Source organism: Aegilops tauschii, chromosome 2 (assembly GCF_002575655.3).
Source record: "Aegilops tauschii subsp. strangulata cultivar AL8/78 chromosome 2, Aet v6.0, whole genome shotgun sequence".
NCBI classification, from domain to species: domain Eukaryota; kingdom Viridiplantae; phylum Streptophyta; class Magnoliopsida; order Poales; family Poaceae; genus Aegilops; species Aegilops tauschii.
The window spans coordinates 35,514,467-35,536,217 of NC_053036.3; the positions used below are offsets into that span (position 1 = coordinate 35,514,467).

Genomic DNA, 21,751 nt, shown 5'->3' on the forward strand with positions numbered 1-21,751 from the left:
CGTGGATGCCTATTGGTCCCGGTTGGTGTCACCAACCGGGACAAAAGGCCCTGACTATTGGTCCCGGTTGGTGTCACCAACCGGGACCAAAGGCCCCCCTGCCTGGGCTGGCAGCAGCGGCCACGTGGAGGACCTTCTGTCCCGGTTCGTGTAAGAACCGGGACTAAAGGGTTAGGACTTTAGTAACGACCCTTTAGTCCCGGTTAAAAAACCGGGACAAAAGGCCTTTACCAACCGGGGTAAAAGCCCCTTTTTCTACTAGTGACGGACGTGGTGATGCAGACTATACAATGGCATGGTTGGTGGTAGTGGTACAAAGGCACCATGGTTTGCACTTGACAGGTCACTCATATGGGGGCATGAACAGAAGTACTCAAATAAAGCATGTAAAATGTCATCAGAAAATGGCATTCTGCTGGTTTAATTTAGGATGAGTGTAGAAATGTAAATAGCCTGCACGTAACTTAGTCTTTGTTTCTTTGGGCTGAGCAACCCTTTTCTTGTGCTCGTCGGCACCCGCCACTACGCACTAGCATGCACGCGCTGTCGCGGATTGCCAACCTCTTGTATTGTTAGTGCACATTGTCATGGATTGCTAACCTCTTGTATTCCGCTCTTTCTATCAGTGAAATTATAAGCCACATGGCGTATTCGCGAAAGAAAAAAATGTAAATAGCAGAGAGAACAGTTGAGAAAGGTTTGCTCGAGCAATGTCATCTTTACCAAAAAGATTTGTTCATTGGGTTTGCTAATTTACAATGTCATCTCAACCTTCACAAGCCATGGACATGTTCAAACCTGCGAGACACACATGCATTTTTCCCTGCAGATGAGATGTATTCACAGTGCTTAGTGAAGAATCATGAACACCATTTCTTTGTGTGGATAGCTTGGTCTTTCATTAATTGGCACGGATGGAGACGGGAAACCTGGGCAGAAAATACATTTTCATACCTATAATCCGACGTGTTGTCGTCTTATATATAACTCACACAAGCAGGATTACAAGGACCATAAAAACAGATTTAAAGCACTAAGCCCCAGCCTTAAACACCAAGCTACAGAAACAGAGATTCAAAGCATTTAGCCCCCACCTTAAACCACTCAAAAGCAGTGCCCTTGATGAGGTTGATCAGGCTGTCCAGCGGGGCGATGTATCCTAAAAAACTCTCACATTATGTGGATTAGTTCGGAACACATCATCCGATTTGAGTTTGATCAGAGTTTTTTCTTTGAGGGGCATCTCATCTGAATTGTATCTAGAAAAATCTAAGTTTACATGGTGATGACTCAGGAGGGGATAAGTACGTAGGCCCTGCTAGTGCTACTGATTGACATGTAAAGCAAAGCAATTTGGGACAAGCTCATCTGTGTGCCATCACTTTCACCTCTGATTCGGCTGTTGCTGAATAATAAAATGCATGACGATACATGCTGTGCGTCATACCAGTGAGCTTGTGTCGTGTCCACCGCAGCTTTGACATAGACGCGCACCATGCATCCTTAATTATTGAGCTCTTTCACTATGCTTGTCTGTTGAAACGAGAGACACGCTAAATTGTTTAGGAAGAAACAAACACACCATATTACATTCTCAAGCTTATTCAGAACGAGGCCAAATTTTGGGTCACCGCGGGGCTAGCCACTTAAGCATCATCATTCCTCCAGAGTAATCCATATATGTTTCTTTATCTGACGGGCAATGTTATGGAGCCGGTGTTATGTACCCGAAACTCTTCTTCTTAATTAAATAATGAAGCAAGCCTTTTGCCTTTGTTTAAAAGAAAATATTAAGCCCGCGTGTGTTTGTCGTCCCCAAATAAGTATATTGCGTTTCTTGCGGCTTATGTTGCGCACGATCAACCAACCAGAGACCAGACACCAAAAAAAAAAACTTGTGATCCCAACATTTCTTGAGCAAGAAGGCTGTCTGCACGGACAGTGTCGTCAACACCACGTGGAGCATCTGAAAGTGAAACACAATCACTCAGAGAATCTTCAATTGCGAGTGCAGGTGCCACCTTGGAGCACCAATTAATCAACCTTGGGAACTTTCCTCGCAAAGTTTCGTCCTTGAGAATGCTCATACAACGGGAACCCTTTTGGGTGCAAGTATTTGTTGTCGTCGATGATTGGTGCGTGCCAAGGTAAAGCAAGAATGAGACGGAGACTATAGTGTGAATGGCAAGAGTGTTGGGCAATAATTTGCTTTCCCAGCCTGGTCATCTTGGGTACATGAAGTGCTCGGGAGTGTGGACAATCATCATTTGATGCTTTGGACCCAGCGTGCACGAATCTAAATCTCATGTCTGTCCGGCCACGCGGAAAATGAGGCGCTCCATGCATCAAAGGACCGGATAGGTACAGACTAGGCCACCGTGTCTCTAATGATTGATTTCCCAACAGTGCACAAGATTCCCCAAGAGCATAGCCTAGCAATATCTCTTACAAAACTAAGACATGATCACCCGCAAAGAAAAAAAGACATGATCAATCCTCAATATCTATTTATTTGCAAGGAGCTCTTACTATAACTCAAAATACTTTTTCCCCTATGTCTCGGATGTTCTATAATCTTCATTTTGATTTTGCCGTTGTATGTAAAGTGTACCCCGGCTTGCTTGATGAAAGTTTCAAATATTTTTGAAATAAAACACAATTTCCTACAGAGTTGTGTACTCATTGACCTGAAAATTACGGGTTTAGTTTCGCTGGGTTGTCAGAGGTTTTCCCAGACGACCATTTTGTAACTGTGAGATAAAGAATATGGGTATAAATTTAAGCTAGAAGTTGCATACAACTTCTATATACCTATAAGCGCAGGATTAGAGACTCATGTCATCTAAAATACAAAAGGATTGAGAGGAGATCAATGTCATCTGAAATACAACTGGATTGAGAGGACATTTGGTTGTGCATAGAAAATACACAAGACATTTGTCCGATAGATTCTGATCAATGTACATCTATGAAATCTGGTGCTAAAAAGTTATAAGAATATTTTCATATGACATGGCTTCTTGTCCTGTAATTTTTACTTTTCTTTTTCCGGAGCTTAGTACTTGGAACTTGGTTACTTGGGACTTCTTAATAAATGGTTGTGTGCATCAATTGATGCAACGGCTGGGACTACTACCCTTTTTAAAAAAAAACATGACTTGCATTACACAAATCAAACAACACACATTCAAAAAAGTTCTATGGGTCCGAATCCTCAAAGAAACCAAGGACCTAACCATTCGTCTTCTTGATGTATAATAAAAAATGATTAAATTCTCCAGTAAGCCAAATATGTGATACATAATGTTAGGTTGAACCACATTTTGATTTTTGTTCTATTTTGAACTGAATTTTACACATAAACTCCACTTGAACAACAGTTTAGCATTTTAGTGGTTTGGGACATTATGAGCCCACTCATGAACATGACATGTCATTCACCGCTTCATATTTCGCAGGCTATCAGGATGCACAATTTGCAAATACGAGTCTGATGTGGCAGATGGTATCCTATTGTCCAAAATGTCTTACGTGCGGTAAGCCTTTACCTCTCGTGGCTCGAACTTCGTTCTTGCTATATTGCAAATTTGGTGGCGCATGGAAAGGATTGGTCTCTCCTCGATCACATCTTTTAGGAGATGAAGGCCAACTTGAGGCTAGCTCCTCCCTATTTTTCAGGTTTGTAAGATATCGCTGGACTGTAAATGGTGTCACTCATGAGCTTATACACTTGGTTAGGAGTAATGGTCGCTCCTTTGGTTAGCGACTTGCTTTCTTTTAAATTTCGGCATGGAGGGAGGTTTCCCATCTGAATTTTGTATTCAAAAAGTCCCAAAACAGCCAGGTATTATAGCGGGAAATTTTTGTTTCTGCCATGTCACTCCAGCTCTTAACATTTCACTTTTGCCGCTCTGAGCTTTTGACAATACATCACAATTATCATTCCGTGCTAAAAGCAATTTTTTCAGAGTGATGCATTTTCAAAACCTTAGAGTGGCAATAGTGAAATGTCAAACTTTAGAGTATCATAAGAAAAATGGGCGAAAACTAGAGTGGTAGAAATAAAATTTCCCTACTACAGTAGAGACAAGTCTCAGGCAGAAGTTACAGAAGGGAGGAGGGACGGGTCGTCCACACACACATGGATCAGGCACCACCTACTAGCCGCTAAAATATGAGAGCCAGTAGTCGACATGAGTACTTTGGACATTAGGAAGACGTATGCGCCAAGCCCGAGCATCATCATAGCACGCCCGATGCTGCAGGTCCAGCCAGCACTCACAAAACACAACCCCATTGAGATGTTTCCAAGGAGAGTTGAGAAATCCAAGGACGCACACTTTCGAGAGCCGAAAAGATCTGTCGTCGGGGCGGTTTCGACAAGTTGTGGTGGAAAGATCACACCGTCGCCGTCCGCCTGCCGGCATTGCTTGGCGGCGAGGGAAGAGGAGCTGGGGGAGGGAGGGGGGGGGGGCTAGTGTTTCCCAGAGCCATTTCTAAAGAAACTCTCTTATGATCCCCGCCGTTTCTAAAGAAACTCTCTTCCAATGCACTGCATTATCGTCTGCTAATCCTTCAAGTTGAATTTTATCAATATAGCATGGAATTACCGAGGAAATGAAACATGTGTTATTTTTTCTCTCAAATATGCACAACGTGCGTATCATATTATATAAAACGAAGGCGGGGGTACAAAACCCACTCCACCATTGATGTTACAATGTAACTACAACACCAACAACGACAATACAACCCATCTACCAGGAAACTACCACACATCCAATGGCTACTATCTTCTCGCCCACCACAATAGGTCCACGAAGAGATCATCAGGTTCTCCTGTTAACAATCCGGCCTGCTGCCAAGCTCTACCTTCGTCTGCTATCCTCGTGGCCACCAAGTCAAGAGAAGGGGATGCACCATCAAAGACAACCGCATTCCGATGTTTCCATAGCTCCCACAATGCAAGAGTGAAGATGGCCCGGATTTTCTTTGGCTTGTACCGTTTGTTGGCCTTGTCTACACACCATACCGTTAGCATCCATTCTTGCCTGCTGAGAAATGTGTACAGCGTCCTCCATATGGTCCTTGCAAACGCACAAGTCAGCAAAATGTGGTCAATTGTCCTCCTCCTGTATACAGAACAGGCAGGCGTCTTGGTGTGCTAATCCTCCTCGGGCAAGTCGATCTGAGGTCCAGCATATGTTCTCCATGGCGAGCCAAAAGAAGAAACAACATCGTAGCGGATCCCTCGACTTCCACATGAATTCCACGGTTGGCACCACCGCTCTCCCTGCAAACTTGGCAGCGTATGCAGATCTAACCGAAAACTGTCTATCGTTTTCCCTTGACCACATAATGGTGTTTGTAGCTCCTTCGTCGAGTTCAACTATGTCCACCATTTGCCATACTCCCATGTACTCTTGTAGTGCGCCAAACTCCAAGTTTGGGCCAACGTCCATCGTCCAGGTTCCCCTAGTCAATGCATGTGGACAGTTCGAGATGTTTTCGCGCGCCGCGGGATTCTAGCATAGAGTGCCGGTGCAAGTTCCTCTGAATGCATGTTATGTTGCATATCATCTCTTTAGACAATCCAACAAATAGGTAATTAAATTTATACACGCTATCTAGTTAGACTCGCATGGACTTAACAAAAGTAAGATTTAGCGTATTAATGCTTGGCCTGTTAAAAAGATTTATAGTAGTCCTTGAGATGGTGAGTATATAAGTGGCATGTGTCAAACTAATATACGCATAGTGAGGAATGACCACTGGAACTGGCCTAAGAAACACGCATACATGTCATCATACATATATATGTCATCTTGTTGAGCTCATGTCACCATAGCTTTGAAAGGGACACAAATTATGCATCGTTAATTATTGAGTTTGTGTGCTAGCTCAGAGACAACCACGGGGAGTCTGGGACTAGCCTAATAGACAAACATATATGTCATCACACATACGTCATGTTATTGCGCTTATGTCACCACAATTTCAAAAGAGACACACACTATGCGTCCTTATAATTAATTATTGGGTTTGTGTGCTAGCCCATCCACCAACCATTCAATTTGCATCAAATAAGTAAGTAATGATGTCAATTTGTCACACGGCCCATGTCGATCACGATCAACTCAAAAAGAAGTAGAAAACTATGTTATCGCAACATTCCTTTGTGGAAAAAGAATGGCACAGATTCTTCAAACGACAATGCCATCAACACAACGTGGAGCATCTGAAAATGAAACACAACCAAAGTATCTTTTCTGTTTTTTTAAGGCAAAAGTATCTTTCATGGTGATTTGCCAACGCCACAGTATCTAGGTGGGCCGTCAGGGCTACGACGGACCTTTAGTGCACTAAACTTTAATGTTAGTGTGTGTTTCTATATGTATATGGGTTATGGGTATCAGAGGAGGCCGTGCGTCCTAAGCAATTTAGCCATGCCACTCCTAGTACGAACCCTGCAGCTCCATCTACTTGCCTTCCATGCCGCGCTCGTCGTTAACGCCATATCCGGCGTGCCGGCATCACCCAAGCCGAACAATTGCCCTGACAGGTGCGGGGACGAGCAAATCCCTTACCCATTCGGCGTTGGCACCGGGTGCTCTCTGTCGCCCGAATTCGACCTCACCTGCAACGAGACGACGACTCCTCCCACCCTGCTCACCGGCGAAGCCAAGGTCACCAACATCACGCTGGAGACGGCGCGGCTGGTCATCTACACCCACCTGACCTATAGCTGCGATGTGCCGACCAGCAACACTACGACCGACCACATGACCACCAGCATGGCCCTCAACGTCGCCACCCCGTTCCTGCTCTCGCCGTCCGAGAACATGTTCACGGCCGTCGGTTGCAGCTTGACGGCAAGGATCAAGGGCCGCGGCAAGAGCTCCTACCTCACTGGCTGCATCACGACCTGCGCCAGGGTGAATGACACCGGTGACGACGGCACGCCCTGCAGCGGGCACGGCTGCTGCCAGGCCTCGTTAACTCCTAACCTCACCGAAGTCAGCGTCAAGTGGGAGAACAGGCGAGGCAGAAGTCCTGTGGCTGACAACCTGTGCCAGTATGCTTTCGTCGCTACCAAAGGCTGGTACGTGAAGAAATTCCTTTTCCTTTTTTCCACTTTCAAATCATCGTATACAATTAACTTGGCAATTACCCCACCTTCCTATAACGTCCTAGTAAGGTCTATGGGTTGACTTTCATTGAGATTTTGATGAATTTCATTCAATTTCAGTAGACACCAAAATATTTACCTTTTGGTCATATTTCAGTAATTTGTGTTGTGCATAGGAATTCAAATATTTTTCTGAATTTCAAATGAACATTTCGGTCCTTTGGCCAAAATGCAAACCGAAATCACTGAACTTCAATAATTTCAGTAGGTGCTGAACTATTTCTGAAACTGAAATTTAAAACCAACGAGTACTACTGCATAACTTCGCAATTGCTGACATAACATATCATCGAAACAAACATGTTTTTTGGAAAACAAGGATTACCGCTGATCTTTGCATCAAGCGATGCACACAGTTGTTTATTTATTAAGGGAAACGATTCCCTACGACCGACCGAAGCTTCGGACAGTCGGGTCGCTCGCGACTCACGCGCCGCACACCCAGCAATGCTAGCGCACACACGTCCCCATGTTCTTGAGCAATGCTAAAAAGGCATCGAACGGCGACGGCTCCCAGCACTGCTCGGAGCTGAGGACGGGATGTTGCAACCATCAAAAATACGAGAGCATACCTAAACACCTACCCTATTATTTGACCGCCATCCAAACTGGTTGTATCGTAGTACATGTTACCGTCTCACACTGGTAGCACCCAAAGGCCATAAGTTCCCTCACTTCCGCATGGTGTAGTAATGACCACGTATGGATCAATCCAAATGCTCGGTAGATAACCTGCAAAGAGTTTGTCATATTTGTTATGTTAAACACACAATCATTCCGATAGTTGCAAATAGTCCAAAGTAATGCACAAGCTCCGACTCTTTCATGCCTTCGTATTGGATTTAACCCCAGCTAACCAGCTACTACCAAAACGGATTAGGGATACCATTAGGTGGAGGTATGTTAAAGGACACATGTATTATTCGCCATAATAATTTGGCTAGTGGGTATGTAAGAAATAAGTGTTGAATCATTCTCTCGTGGTCATAGAAATAATAGTGTTTATTCCTTTCCCAACCACGTTTTGCCAAGTTGTCCTTTGTTAGAATCACGCTCTTATGGACAAACCACATGAAAATCTTAATCTTTAAAGGCACTCTGTTATCCACTAATGAATAGACAGTGTGTTCCAGTATTAATCAAGTCGACATACATATAGATTTAACCAAAAACAAGTCTGAAATAGAAAGAGCCCATCGGAATATATCTGGCTCATTGACAAGTTGACCTCCATCAAGCTTTGCATTAAATGCAGCCAATGATCCTATCTTTCCCCGATCAGTGTTCGTCTAAACTGTACATTTAGAGGAACCAATCCCAATATTGGACTCACAGATTCGTCCTTACGATGTACGATATTATAAAAGCGTTAGATAATATAAGGCTAGAGGTGTCCCTCCCAGCCAAATATCCTCCCAAAATCTAGTTGTATGTCCATCTCCAATAATAAACTTGTCCATTAAAGAAGGTGGCCTTATTTCGCATCAAACCCTTCCAAAATGGTGAATCATTCGGCTAGGCTATTACCCGCGAGAAGGTCTTGGAGTGTAAATACCTTTCAAAACAACATGTAACCATAGGATCTAGTTTAGAAGATCTTGTCACAACAAACCAATGGTGAAAAAAAAAGATCCCCGAACAGATTTATGGTTGGTGCTTAATATAAGAATAGTCAATCTTGGTGATATCATGCTTGCCCGCGAGAGAGATGGGGTGGTGTTGCACGGTATGGTCAAGATGCATCGCGGCATCCTAGCGGTTTATCATTCTCCAGAGTTACAGGTTTTATGAAGATAATGGCATGTTTTTAGTCTAGACTTACGTACAAACGCTTCAAGTTGCAACAATCTTCCCCTGCAAAAAGAAAAGCTGCAAAAATCTTCACATATACTAATGGGTGAATTTGTTGAGCAGGTACAGTTTCAGCAAAAATGACCTGATTGGGAATATGACATTCGCCAATAGACTTGGAAGCGGCCCTGTTGTTCCAGTTGTTCTTGACTGGGCAGTTAGGGATGGGACATGCCCCCCGACTTCCGAGGGTAACGGCAAGGAAATTGTTCCTAACGGTGCCGCCTGTGTTAGCAGTCAAAGCTATTGTGTAAATGCAAGTAATGGAGCACCGGGCTATTTCTGCAATTGCTCCACGGGATACACCGGTAATCCATACAAAAAAAATGGGTGCACAAGTATGTAAACTTCACTCCACTTGTTTGTTATTGCATATATATATTCCTCTCGCCTCAGAGTAATTTGAGATCTTTTTAATTGTATAGCACACCCTGGATACCGAGGAGGACAATTTGACCTTGGATAAGATTAGGGATCCCAGGATTTTTAGTGCTCGCTCACTATTTTTAACATTAATAAACTTGGAAGTAAATAATATGATACTACTGTAAGACTTACATATTTCAGCCCTTGTGGCCTTATTAATTCAAAGTCAGGATCTACTGTAGCCTTCCTTCTACAAAAATGATATTGATTGGTGTCTTTACTTTCACTAGTCAATATATACGTGCAATGCACGTTAATTTGAAAGTATATTAAGTGCATGCGGATATTAAGTAGGATATTATTTGCATGTTATTATGTGATTAACACTATTTTTTACATGAAATTAACTGCACGCTAAACGTGTTGAGCGCTCAACATTGAAGCAGTCTAGGTTGTTGGATTGACATGATTTGATGGCCGAAATTAATTGGATCTGCCCCTTGTGGTCTTTTTATATTGGTATAGATGCACTAAACTGAACAATGTGCAATGTTTTCCGTACATTTTTCAGATATTGATGAGTGCGCATTACGACGATCACCAAATTCCACAATGTACGAGAATATCTATCCTTGCCGTGGAGGGACATGCCACGATACCGAAGGTGATTATGAGTGTAAGTGTAATTTCGGACGAAGAGGAGACGGCAAGAGTGACAAAGGTTGTGAACCCGTATTGTCCAGACCTGCAGTCGCAGTGATAGGTAAGGTGTTGTATATATGCTCTACTTTCCTAGACTTCATGGCAAAGCAGTCACCATTCCAACAACTTGCATCATGTTCTTATTTCAAAAACAAAACTTACATCACTGAATATCTATACCAAATTACTACTACATGTCATCATGTGAAGTTGTGAACAGTTATGACTGTCTCTTAATATATAGTTCGCATGACGCCATTAACATGCATATTTTTCAAAAAGGAACGAAAACCCTTGGCCCTGATGCACACAGCCTTTTGCATGAACATGCATGACCAAATCTTCTCTTGGGTACATGTCATGCAGTTACTTGGAGCAAGCTAGGAGTACATGTCATATGTATGAACTCTCATGTTAGTGCTCGATCTCTGGCCATGTTGAAAAAAAATGTAACTACTTATATATGTCATCTGCTTGCAATTGTATGCAGGAACAATTGGCGCAATCGCATTACTGTTCATGCTAGTAATATTTTTGCACATGGAGCGAGAGAACAGGAAGCTGAGGGACCGATTCAACAGGAATGGCGGGTCGTTCCTCAAGAGCGCCGGGATCGAGATCTTTACCAAGGACAAGTTGGGTCGCATCACAAACAAGTACAGCTGCATCATTGGCAAAGGTGCCTTCGGTAAGGTCTACAAGGGGACCACCGACGCCGGCGTTGTTGTTGCTGTGAAGCGCTCCATCATCGTCAACAAGGACCGGCAGAAGGATTTCGCGAATGAGATCACGGTCCAATCCAAGATCAGCCACCCAAACCTGGTCCGGCTCATGGGTTGCTGCCTGGAGACGGAGGTGCCCATGTTGGTCTACGAGTTCATCCCCAGAGGGAGCCTTCAGGACGTGCTTCACGGAAACGACCACCCTCTCCCACTGGAAACACGCCTCGACATTGCCATCAGCTCCGCTGAGGGGCTCGATTACATGCACTCGCAGAGCCAGATGGTCCTCCATGGTGATGTCAAATCTGGCAACATCCTCATCGACGACAGCTTCACGCCCAAGGTGTCGGACTTTGGGACGTCCAGGCTCATGTGCATCGACAAGGACCACACCAACTGGGTGGTCGGGGACAGCAGCTACATCGACCCCGTGTACATGAAGACCGGGCTGCTCACCGCTAAGAGCGACGTGTACAGCTTTGGTATCGTGCTGCTGGAGCTCGTTACCCGAAAGAAGGCTAGGTACGGGCAGAATCGTAGCCTTCCGATGGACTACGTCAAGGCTTCCAAGGATGGCACGGCAAGGCAGCTATTTGATGAGGAGGTTTCAGCCAATGTTGAGGAGAACATGGAGTCCCTCGAGGAGATTGGCAAGATTGCAGTGAAGTGTCTTGAGGAAGACGTGAATAACAGGCCTACCATGGGAGAAGTCAGGAAGGAAATTGAAAAGTGTAAGACACAATGGTTGCGAAGCCAGGGGAGGGCAAATGAGGTAATCCCCTAGTCTTAATTAGCTGGTACGGTAGGGTGTAACCCCGAGTTGAACTTTGTATCTTGTAGTCAAGTATAGCCAATTTCTTTTGGTTGATGTAGTCTACTGCAGTTATGACTTGAATATGTTTTCTCCAGTGTGTGATGTACATGTGCTTGCTATGCAATTGCAATAATTTATAGTGTGTGACTAAGGCTCAGTTTAATTACGGTTGCGAGTTGCAACAACTTCTTTGTGACTAAAGCTCAGTTTAATTATGGTTGCGGGTTGTAACAACTTCTTATATCACTGAATATCAATAGTAACAATTTACTACTACACGTCATCATGTGAATTTGTGAACAGTTGCAACTACTTCTAAATATATATAGTTCGCATGAAGCCATGAATATGCATATTTTTCGAAAAGGGCCGAAAAGCCTTGGCCCTGATGCACACAACCTTTTGCCTGAACATGCATGGCCAAATCTTCTCTTGGGTACATGCATGCAGTTTACTTGGAGTAAGCTAGCTAGTACATGTCATATGTATGAACTCTCATGTCATGTTAGTGCTCGATCTCTGGCCATCTTGAAACAAAATCGAACTACATATGCATACGTCATGTGCTTGCAATTGCATGCAGGAACAATCGGCGCAATCGCATTACTGTCCGTGCTAGTAATATTCTTGCATATGGAGCGAGAGAACAGGAAGCTGAGGGACCGATTCAATAGGAACGGCGGGTCGTTTCTCAAGACCGCCGGGATCGAGATCTTCACCAAGGAGAAGCTGGACCGCATCACAAACAAGTACAGCTGCAGTATCGGCAGAGGCGCCTTCGGCAAGGTCTACAAGGGGACAACCGACACTGGTACTGTTGTTGCCGTGAAGCGCTCCATCATTGTAAACAAAGACCGGCATAAGGATTTTGCGAACGAGATCACGGTCCAATCCAAAATCGACCACCCGAACCTGGTCCGGCTCGTGGGCTGCTGCCTAGAGACGGAGGTGCCCTTGCTGGTCTACGAGTTCGTCCCCAAAGGGAGCCTTCAGGATGTGCTTCACGGCAACAACGACCCTCTCCCGCTGGAAACACGCCTCAACATTGCCATCAGCTCCGCCGAGGGGCTCGATTACATGCACTCGCAGAGCCAGATGATCCTCCACGGCGACGTCAAATCCGGCAACATCCTCCTCGACGACAGCTTCACGCCCAAAGTGTCGGACTTTGGGACGTCCAGGCTCATGTCCATCAACAAGGACCACACCAACTGGGTGGTCGGGGACAGCAGCTACATCAACCCCGTGTACATGAAGATCGGGCTGCTCACCGCTAAAAGTGACGTGTACAGCTTCGGTATCGTGCTGCTCGAGCTCGTCACCCGAAAGAAGGCTAGGTACGGGGAGAATCGTAGCCTTCCGATGGACTACATCAAGGCTTCCAAGGATGGCCCAACAAGGCAGATGTTCGATGATGAGGTTTCAGCCAATGTGGAGGAAAACATGGAGTGCCTCGAGGAGGTTGGCAAGATCGCGGTGCAGTGTCTCGAGGAAGACGTGAATAACAGGCCTACCATGGGAGAAGTCAAGGAGAAACTTGAAAAGTGCAAGAGCCAATGGTTGCAAAACCAGGGGAAGGCAAATGAGGTAATCCCCTAGTCTTAATTAGCTGGTACGTAAGGTGTTACTAGTAGAAAACAGGGCATTGGTTCGGCCCTCGTAATAACATTAATCCCGGTTCGCTCACGAACCGGGACCAAAGGAGGCAACTGTCCCGGTTCGTGAGCCCGGGGGGCCGGCCGGGCCACGTGGGCCATTGGTCCCGGTTCGTCTGGACCTTTTGGTCCCGGTTCCACGCACGAATCGAGACCAATGCGCCTCGCCCCTGGCCCATGACCATTAGTCCCGGTTTGTGCCACAAACCGCGACTAAAGGGTTGGTCCTCGTTGCGGTTAGAGTTTAGTCCCACCTCGCCAACCGAAGGGCGCTCAAACCGGTTTATAAGCCCGTCCCTCTCTGCCTTGTTGAGCTCCTCTCAAAGTGAAAATAGATGCCCTTATACAGGGAATTTGACCTAAATTCAGAGTAATTTTTTTTAAAATTCATAGAAATTTATTATGAATTTAGGTTGAATTCTCTCTATAGGCGCATCTATGCTCATTTTTTTATGTTGGAGTTGGTGATCTTTACAGACTTTTTGTATGTTGAATATGCACCATTCAAAATCAAGACAAGAAAATGAAATCCCTTTGTAGCACATGAGTTTTCGTCCGAAACCCTGATACTTCGAAAGAGATTGTCCATTTTGTTCATGAAGTGCATCCAGCTTTTGCCGTAACCCTCTCAACTATTTAGCACATGCTATGTGGGTGAAATGATGATACCATGCCAGCTTTCAACCTTTTCAGAGCTCATTTGTAGGGCTTTTCAATTTCAGGGTCATTTAGCTCAAAACAATGTCACTGCATGAAAAATAACAAATGAAGTCATAAAGGGTTGAAAATTGATGATGTGGCTTTGAATGGTGCATTTTGAACACACAAAAAGTCTGGAGTTCAAATAAGTTCAAGAAAATGAAATCCCTTTGTAACAGATGAGTTTTCCTCTGAAACCCTCATACTTCGAAAGAGATTGTCCATTTTGTTCACGAAGTGCATCCAGCTTTTGCCGGGACCCTCTCAACTTTTTAGCACATGCTATGTGGGTGAAATGATGATACCATCCCAACTTTCAACCTTTTCAGAGTTCATTTGTAGGGTTTTTCAATTTCAGGTTAATTTGAAATGCTTTTCAATTTTAGGGTCTTATAGCTCAAAATAATTAGTAAATGCATGAAAAATAACAAATGAAGTCAGAAAGGATTGAAAAATGATGATGTGGCTTTGAATGGTGCATTTTGAACACACAAAAAGTCAGGAGTTCAAATAAGTTTAAAAAAATGAAATCCCTTTGTAACAGACGAGTTTCCGTATGAAATCCTGATACTTTGAAAGAGATTGTCCGTTTTGTACACGAAGTGCATCCAGTTCTTGCCGTAACCCTCTCAACTTTCTTGCACCTGCTATGTGGATCAAATGATGATACCATGCCAACTTTCAACCTTTTCAGAGTTAATTTGAAATGCTTTTCAATTTTAGGGCCTTACAGCTCAAAATAATCAGTAAATGCATGAAAAATGGTGCATGAAAAATAAAAAATAAAATAAATAAGTAATTAGAAACAAAATAATATACACTTTATTAAAATATATAAGTAGAAACAAAATAAAATAAACTTTATTAAAATTTATGAAACTAAAATTAACAAAGTATTTTCTGTTCAAAACATTATAAGAAACCTCTAGTATTACTGAAAGTAAAATTATATAAAACTGATGCAACTAAAATTATCAAAGTATTTTCTGTTCGAAATCATTAAAAGCAAAAAGAATTTTCATAAAGAACTTTTTTGTTAGAAACTTTAATAGCAAAAGGAATTATCATAAAGTAAAATAAATAAGTAATTAGAAACGAAATAAAATAAAATAAATAAGTTTTTTGTTGTAAGTAGAAACAAAAGAAAATAATAAAGCAAAAAAGAAAACAAAAAAAACAGGCAAAAAATAAAAAATATGCCACCTACTGGGCCACCACGGCCTGAATACGACTAGAAACCCATCGATGGGCCAGGATTCAGGCCCGCAGAAGGCCCAGTAAGCCCATCAGGCATAGCAGTGACAATTAGGCCCGTAAGCCTGCAATGGAGAGGAGCTCGAGAGGGGTGCGGTAGTGGGGCCTATAAACCACTGCGCGCCCTCTCAACTAGCCAGGTGGGACTAAACTTTCGACGCGGGCGCAGCAGCACAAGGCCTTTGGTCCCGGTTGGTGGCACCAACTGAGACTAAAGGTGTGCATTGGTACCGGTTCGTGGCACTAACCGGTACCAATTCCCCACCTTTAGTCCCGGTTGCTGACACCAACCGGGACCAAAGGCCGCCGCTTCCCGCCCTTTGGGCTGCTGAAAAGAGGCCTTTGGTCTCGGTTGGTGGCACCAACCGGGACTAAAGGTCGCATTCGTCCCGGTTGCTGTCACGAACCGGGACCAATGCTTCGTCTATATAACTAGCACTTGTGAAAATTTTCATTCAGTTCGTCTTCCCCGCCCCGACGACGCCGCCAGGCTGCCCCTCTGCGCCTCGCCGTCGCCGTCGTCGCCCCTGCCTCCGACGCCATCCCGCGCCGCCCAGACGCCGTCGCCGCCCCGCGCCCCCCTGCCTCCTCGTCGCCCGTCGCCGCGCCCCTCACCTCCGCCCCCTGCCTCCTCGTCGCCCGTCGCCGCGCCCCTCACCGTCGCCGTCGCCGCCCCCTGCCTCCTCGTCGCCCGTGGCCGTGCCTCTCACCGTCGCCCCCGTGCCCTGCCTCCTCGTCGATCACCGCCCCCTTAGTGAGCTCATATGAATTTTCCTAATTTAGATGTGTAGTTAATTTAGATGTGTAGTTAATTGAGTTGTTGTAATTTGTTCATAAATGAATATGCAAAAGTTAGAATTTTTTTCTGTTCATAGATTTTTTTGTGATATTATTGTTGAATATGCAAATGTTTGTGTGTTCATATATATGCAAAGAATATGTCAATTTTTTCATAGAATTTTTATAATTTTTTTCTGTTGTAATCCTGTTCATAGAATTTTTATCTTGTTCATAGAATTTTTTTGATTTTTTTCTGTTGTAATTTTGTTCATAGAATAAGAAGAGAAAGTGTTTAATAGAATTAGTTAGAAAAATAATAGAACTAGCTAAACTAGTTTATTTTTAGTAAGTACTACTTTATTCTATTTATAGCAAGTGCTTAGTAGTTGAACTAGTTGATTTAATAAAACTAGTTTATTTTACTATAGAAGTAGTTTATTTTTAGCAAGAAAATTAATAGAACTAGTTTATTTTTTTAGTTAAAGCAATTATTCCCGCATCGACGTCGACGATGCCAATCCCGCATCCTCGTCGTCGACTCGGCGGAGGAGGCCGGCTTGATCAGAGGGGCCATGTCCAGGACTGGGCTCTGCCGGGCTGGTTTTGGGAGGTGCTACTTTCCGGGGGGCGTAGGTTCGTGAGGAGCCAGCCCGTCATTGACCCGATCCTTGTTTGGTGGCTGTCGCGTGGGCCAGTGATGGTACCGAGGCTTCCGGACACCGCGGAGGTGGTACGTCACCGTGTCAGCGAGGAGGACGAGCACGTCCGTCGCTACATGGTTGCGTTGGAGTGCAGGTTCGACAATACCTGGCAGGTTCTTCAGGGATCTCACTGGAGCTATGATCCTGTGATGGTTCCTTCTCTTTGGGTATCCACCGCACGCGCCGATACCCGTCGGGCGCTACGGTTCTAGCTGTACTAGCGATGCTATATGTATGATAGTATTCGAGGTGTATTAGTGATAATATTCGACGATGTACGGGCGCATGGAGATGATGTAGTTTTGCTTATAACTGAATGCATCCTAATTTGAATACTACTTTATTTTGTGATTTGATTTTGCTTATTGAATGCTCAAATTGGAAAACTACTCCTACTTTGAATGCTAAAATTGGAGAGCACTATGCAAGGCGTATGCATATGATTAGTTGATAGCTTATAGGGTTTTTGTTTTCGCAGAAATCTAGGAGCCCCCCTCCATCATCCCCGCCGTCGTTCCCGTCACCGACCCCCTCCGACCTCGAGGTGAGACCAGCCACGAACCGGTTTTAAAAAGATAATTAAATGATATTTCGGGTTGACTTTAAGTCTATTGAGTCTCCATCATATATGAGAGGACGAAGAATCCCGACTGTTGTCGTGGGGTAGCTTCTCCTTCGTTCCCGTGTGCTAGACAATTTGGTGTAATGCACTCGGGAACGAAAGGAAGGAGCTACCATCGCCGACGGTCGCAAATGTCTGAGAGGAATCAGTGAGGGAGAGTTCCACCATATATATATATATATATGAGAGGACGAAGAATCCCAACTGTTGTCGTGGGGGTCGCTTCTTCTTCATTCCCATGTGCTAGACATTTTGATGTAATGCACTCGGGGATGAAAGGAGGAGCGACCATCACCAACGGTCGAATGTATACACCACGTGAGCTGAGAGTTTTCAAGAAAAGACTCGACAAACCGGTAGTCAACCCGTGATGAATAATAATGATCTAACTTAGGTTTTTTAGTACATATATTTAATTGTAGACGTTTAATATTTGAATTATGAACATAGGAAATGTCGTACTCGGATGACGAAAGTCTCCCGTGGGAGTGCGGCTAGTGCCACGACGACCGAGGTCTATGCGACAGGCCTCACCTGGACGAAGATCGGCGCTTCAGTATTAAGCTGGAGGAGACCTTCAATGTTGAAACGGTACGCAACGACGACAAGTGTTATTTTTTCGTAATTAAGCACGACTTCAACTATTTCAACGTGTACTTTTCATCTTTTATAATTCGACTAGCTTATCCCATGCCATGCAAGATGCTACGACTTGGAGAGGATGGGTTTTGAAGACCATGAACGTATGGAAACAATGAAAATTCACCTAAGGACCCATCATGATATAGATTTTGAAATAAATCTGTATAATTCTGAGAGCGTAACCCATTTTGGTTACAAAAATTGGGAAGCATTTTGCAAGATGAATGGTTTTGATGAGGGTATGCTTGTCACCATGGATCTTGGTGATCCTGACATCGAGCAAGACAATATGGACATTTGGGTCCTTGTTGATACGCCTCCAATTCTACCGCTATGTGAGTTTCTCAAACACAGTTATTAGCTAATTTATATTGTTCATTTCAAAATAGTTGACAACTTATTTTTATTGACAGCTTATTTTGATTATTCAAACAATGTGCGGAACATGGTAGACAGAACCTACTACACCGATGGCTCTGAGTTAACTTATAAAGAGAAAACTCATCTGGTCGGATTTTGTACTGATCTTGAGAATTACAATATCTATTGTAAAACTCCTCCACATTATGGTCAATACGTGCCACTAGTGCACGTGTTGAACTATGGTAACTACTATGGAGATACCCTGGTAAGATTTCTTACTATTACGACATCTGTGCATCTTTTGCATACTTCTAAAACTAGTACATCATTGCTAACTATGAAGTTATTACTATGTTTTTCAACAGATAATCCCAGAGGATTGTGTGCCTCATTTGATGTATCAGAATGGTAGCCTTGATGTTTTGAACATACAACCAGGTCATCCTACGAATCTCAACTGTCCATACCAGATTTCTAAAAGAAGTGGAGACATGAAAATCAAAGAATGAAAAAAATGTATGGACAGTCGCAAGGAGGTTCTTGGAAGCAAAAGGATGCGAAGCGCAAAAATTGGAGACAGGATGATCTCCATTCTCCATAATGGAGAGTCGGGGTTTATATTGTTTTATGTTATTTTACCTTAAAGAGGGTATTTAAGTCCTACCTAATACTGATGATCATGTGCTAAGAACAATTAAGTAGGGTTGGTTCGATGACTATGAGGATGATGATCGTATGACTTGTTATTAATAACGAGTAGAAGTTGTATAATGATGATTAGTAGGACTTGTTATTATGATGATGCATGATGCGGGCATGAAGAGTTATTATATATCAGTTATTATATATCTCTGTTAGCTAGCTTACACACCCTAAATTACCCCCTAAACCCTCCCCCCTTTCAAAACAAAAAACAAAAACCCCAGCCACTGAAATGCTGACGCGTGGATGCCTTTTGGTCCCGGTTGGTGTCACCAACCCGGACCAAAGGCCCTCCTGCCTGGGCTGGCCGCAGCGGCCACGTGGAGGCCCATCTGTCCCGATTCGTGTAAGAACCGGAACTAAAGGGCTAGGGCATTAGTAACGACCCTTTAGTCCCGGTTCAAGAACCGGGACAAAAGGCCCTTACCAACCGGGACAGATGACCCTTTTTCTACTAGTGTGTAACCCTGAGTTGAACTTTGTAAGTAGCCAATTTCTTTTCGTTGATGTAGTCTACTGCAGTTATAACTTGCATATGCTTTCTCCAGTGTGTGATGTACTTGTGCTTGCTATGCAATTGCAATAACTTACTGTGTGTGACTAAGGCTCAGTTTAATTACAGTTGCCAGTTGTAACAACTTCTTTGTGACTAAGTCCCTGAGAAATGTAGAAGCTGACACTACTAGAAAATGAGCTTCCTAATCTCCCGGCAGACATGGCGAAAATGAATTGCACTCTTGATTACACATCAATGAAAATGGAAAACTATCTTGAAATAGAAATTGACAGGATGAAACAGATGGGAGTGTATAGCCATTCAAAATCAAAACATTTGGGTCTGAAACTAGAGGTGGGAAGGGAACACTAGGCTGGATGAAAACGCAGGAAATGCCCAACTGCTTCATCTGCATCGCAACAAGGACAGTTAGCCACTGCATCAGGCTCATACCATTGCATACATGCATTAAGCAGTAAGGGTCAGTATCAAGTAGGGACGTCTACCTATATCTGCAGGTTCTTTGCGAACCAGCCTCTATGGACCGAAACATTTTCCCAGTTTCCCTTTTCTCGCTCCAGCTTCTGAAATTTCCCTCCTTGCCAAATGCGCTACAGCCCACAGCTACGGAACAAGTGCAAATGATTGGCTGGCCACATGGCCGCGGTCGCGCACTGCGCCGAGCACCTTGTGGGCGTGGTGGACATGCGGACGCCCGGCCTGGCTGCATCGCTGCTGGAGCAACGGTGTCGCGGTTCCGAGAAGGCAGCTAACTAGCGAAGGTTGCCAAGGACGACGGCGATGAGCCGGGACAGGTGTGATGTGGCCAGACGGCGGAAGCCGGCGGTGGTCTGGGACGCCGGTGCGCAATGAAAGTCTCGCTAGAGGATGAGTCGGGCCACTGATGGCTTTGCAAAAGTGGGTCTCGTCGTCGTCCCATACTTTTGCTGGACCGGCAGTCCACAGCCATTTTGACTGGGCCGCCCATTTGGCGAATAGGCGAGCCGGGAGATACACTCGTTGCCTGCGACTGGACCGGCCATTTGACAACTACTGTAGCACACGAAGTACTATAGCTCGCAGGGGGTACTGTAGCTTTAAAAAAACATGCAGGCGTACTGTAGCTGCGGTCAAAAACTGCAACCAACTTTTGAAAAAGTGAACAATTTTTAAAAAACTTGTTTATTTTCAAATTTGTTTGATATTCAAATAATTTTTCGAAATTTTACAACAACTTTTCAATTTCGAATATTTCTTGAAAAGTTTGAACAACATTTGAAAATTTTGCAATATTTTCCCAAAACATGAATTTTTTTGAACATTATCAAGTTTTTTGAAGATTTTGATTTTTTTTAGAAAAGTGAACACTTTTTAAAAAACATGAACCGAAATTTGAAATTCCGAGCATTTTATGGAAAGCGAACATTTTGCAAAGTTCTGAACAAGTTTTGAAGATTTTTTTAATGAATTTATGAAAATAAAAAAAGACAAATGGACAAAAAGAAATAAAAGAAAAGAAAAAGGAAAACTGAAACAAAAATGGAAAACCATAATAAAACCAGAAAAAACTGTAAAGAAAATGACAGAAAAAAGAAAACCGGTTCAGGATCCTTCTAAAAGATTCTCAAAACCAATTGAAAAACATCACCTCCTTCATCCCTTTTCTCCGCGGCAAACACAGTCTCCCTGCCTCTCTCAGCACGTGCGCCACACTATCCCCTCGAGGCTTTGACGGGGTGAGGGGTGGTTTCAGGCTTCTTTCTTCTGTAGCTGGTGGTTGGCGTGGTGTTTTAGCTGAGTATCAGATCGAATCTCTAATCTGTCTCACCCATTTTTGTATGTCAACAACCCGAACTTCCTTCACTGTACTATGTACACACATGCGAATACTTCTTTTGTGTTGGATGTACTTGCTCTTCTTTCTTGCTAGGATGATAGGATGATGCCATGCATGTGAGATACCAATTAAGAAGGGCAATAAATTTACTACTACTTGTTATCATGTGTGCTAAATATATGGCATGACAAACTATATCAGCCAATCATCAACCTTGTAATTTGTAGTGTAAAACCATAATAAAACAAGAAAAACAATAAAGAAAATGACAGAAAAAAGAAAACTGGCTCATGATCCTTCTAAAAGATTCTCAAAACCGATTGAAAAACATCCTGACTGGGGACAAATGGACAGAC

The 21,751-nt window shown here is 43.7% G+C and overlaps 1 protein-coding gene and 1 long non-coding RNA gene across 2 annotated transcripts; one reads left to right on the plus strand and one right to left on the minus strand.

Moving 5' to 3' along the window:
- The first annotated feature begins 6,427 nt into the window (after positions 1-6,427).
- LOC109785627 (wall-associated receptor kinase 2) lies at positions 6,428-13,265 on the plus strand. The gene is made up of 5 exons (XM_020344224.4): positions 6,428-7,102; positions 9,104-9,378; positions 9,978-10,169; positions 10,599-11,613; positions 12,154-13,265. The coding sequence occupies exons 1-5, from the start codon at positions 6,447-6,449 to the stop codon at positions 13,241-13,243; spliced, it is 3,228 nt and encodes a 1,075-aa protein (XP_020199813.2). The 5' UTR covers positions 6,428-6,446; the 3' UTR covers positions 13,244-13,265.
- Positions 13,266-19,778: 6,513 nt separating this feature from the next.
- On the minus strand, positions 19,779-20,706 carry LOC120974903 (uncharacterized). Its single transcript, XR_005770376.3, has 2 exons — positions 20,065-20,706; positions 19,779-19,967 (listed from the first exon to the last, which is right to left on the minus strand). It is a non-coding gene; the product is annotated as an uncharacterized lncRNA (long non-coding RNA).
- Between the last annotated feature and the right edge of the window lie 1,045 nt (positions 20,707-21,751).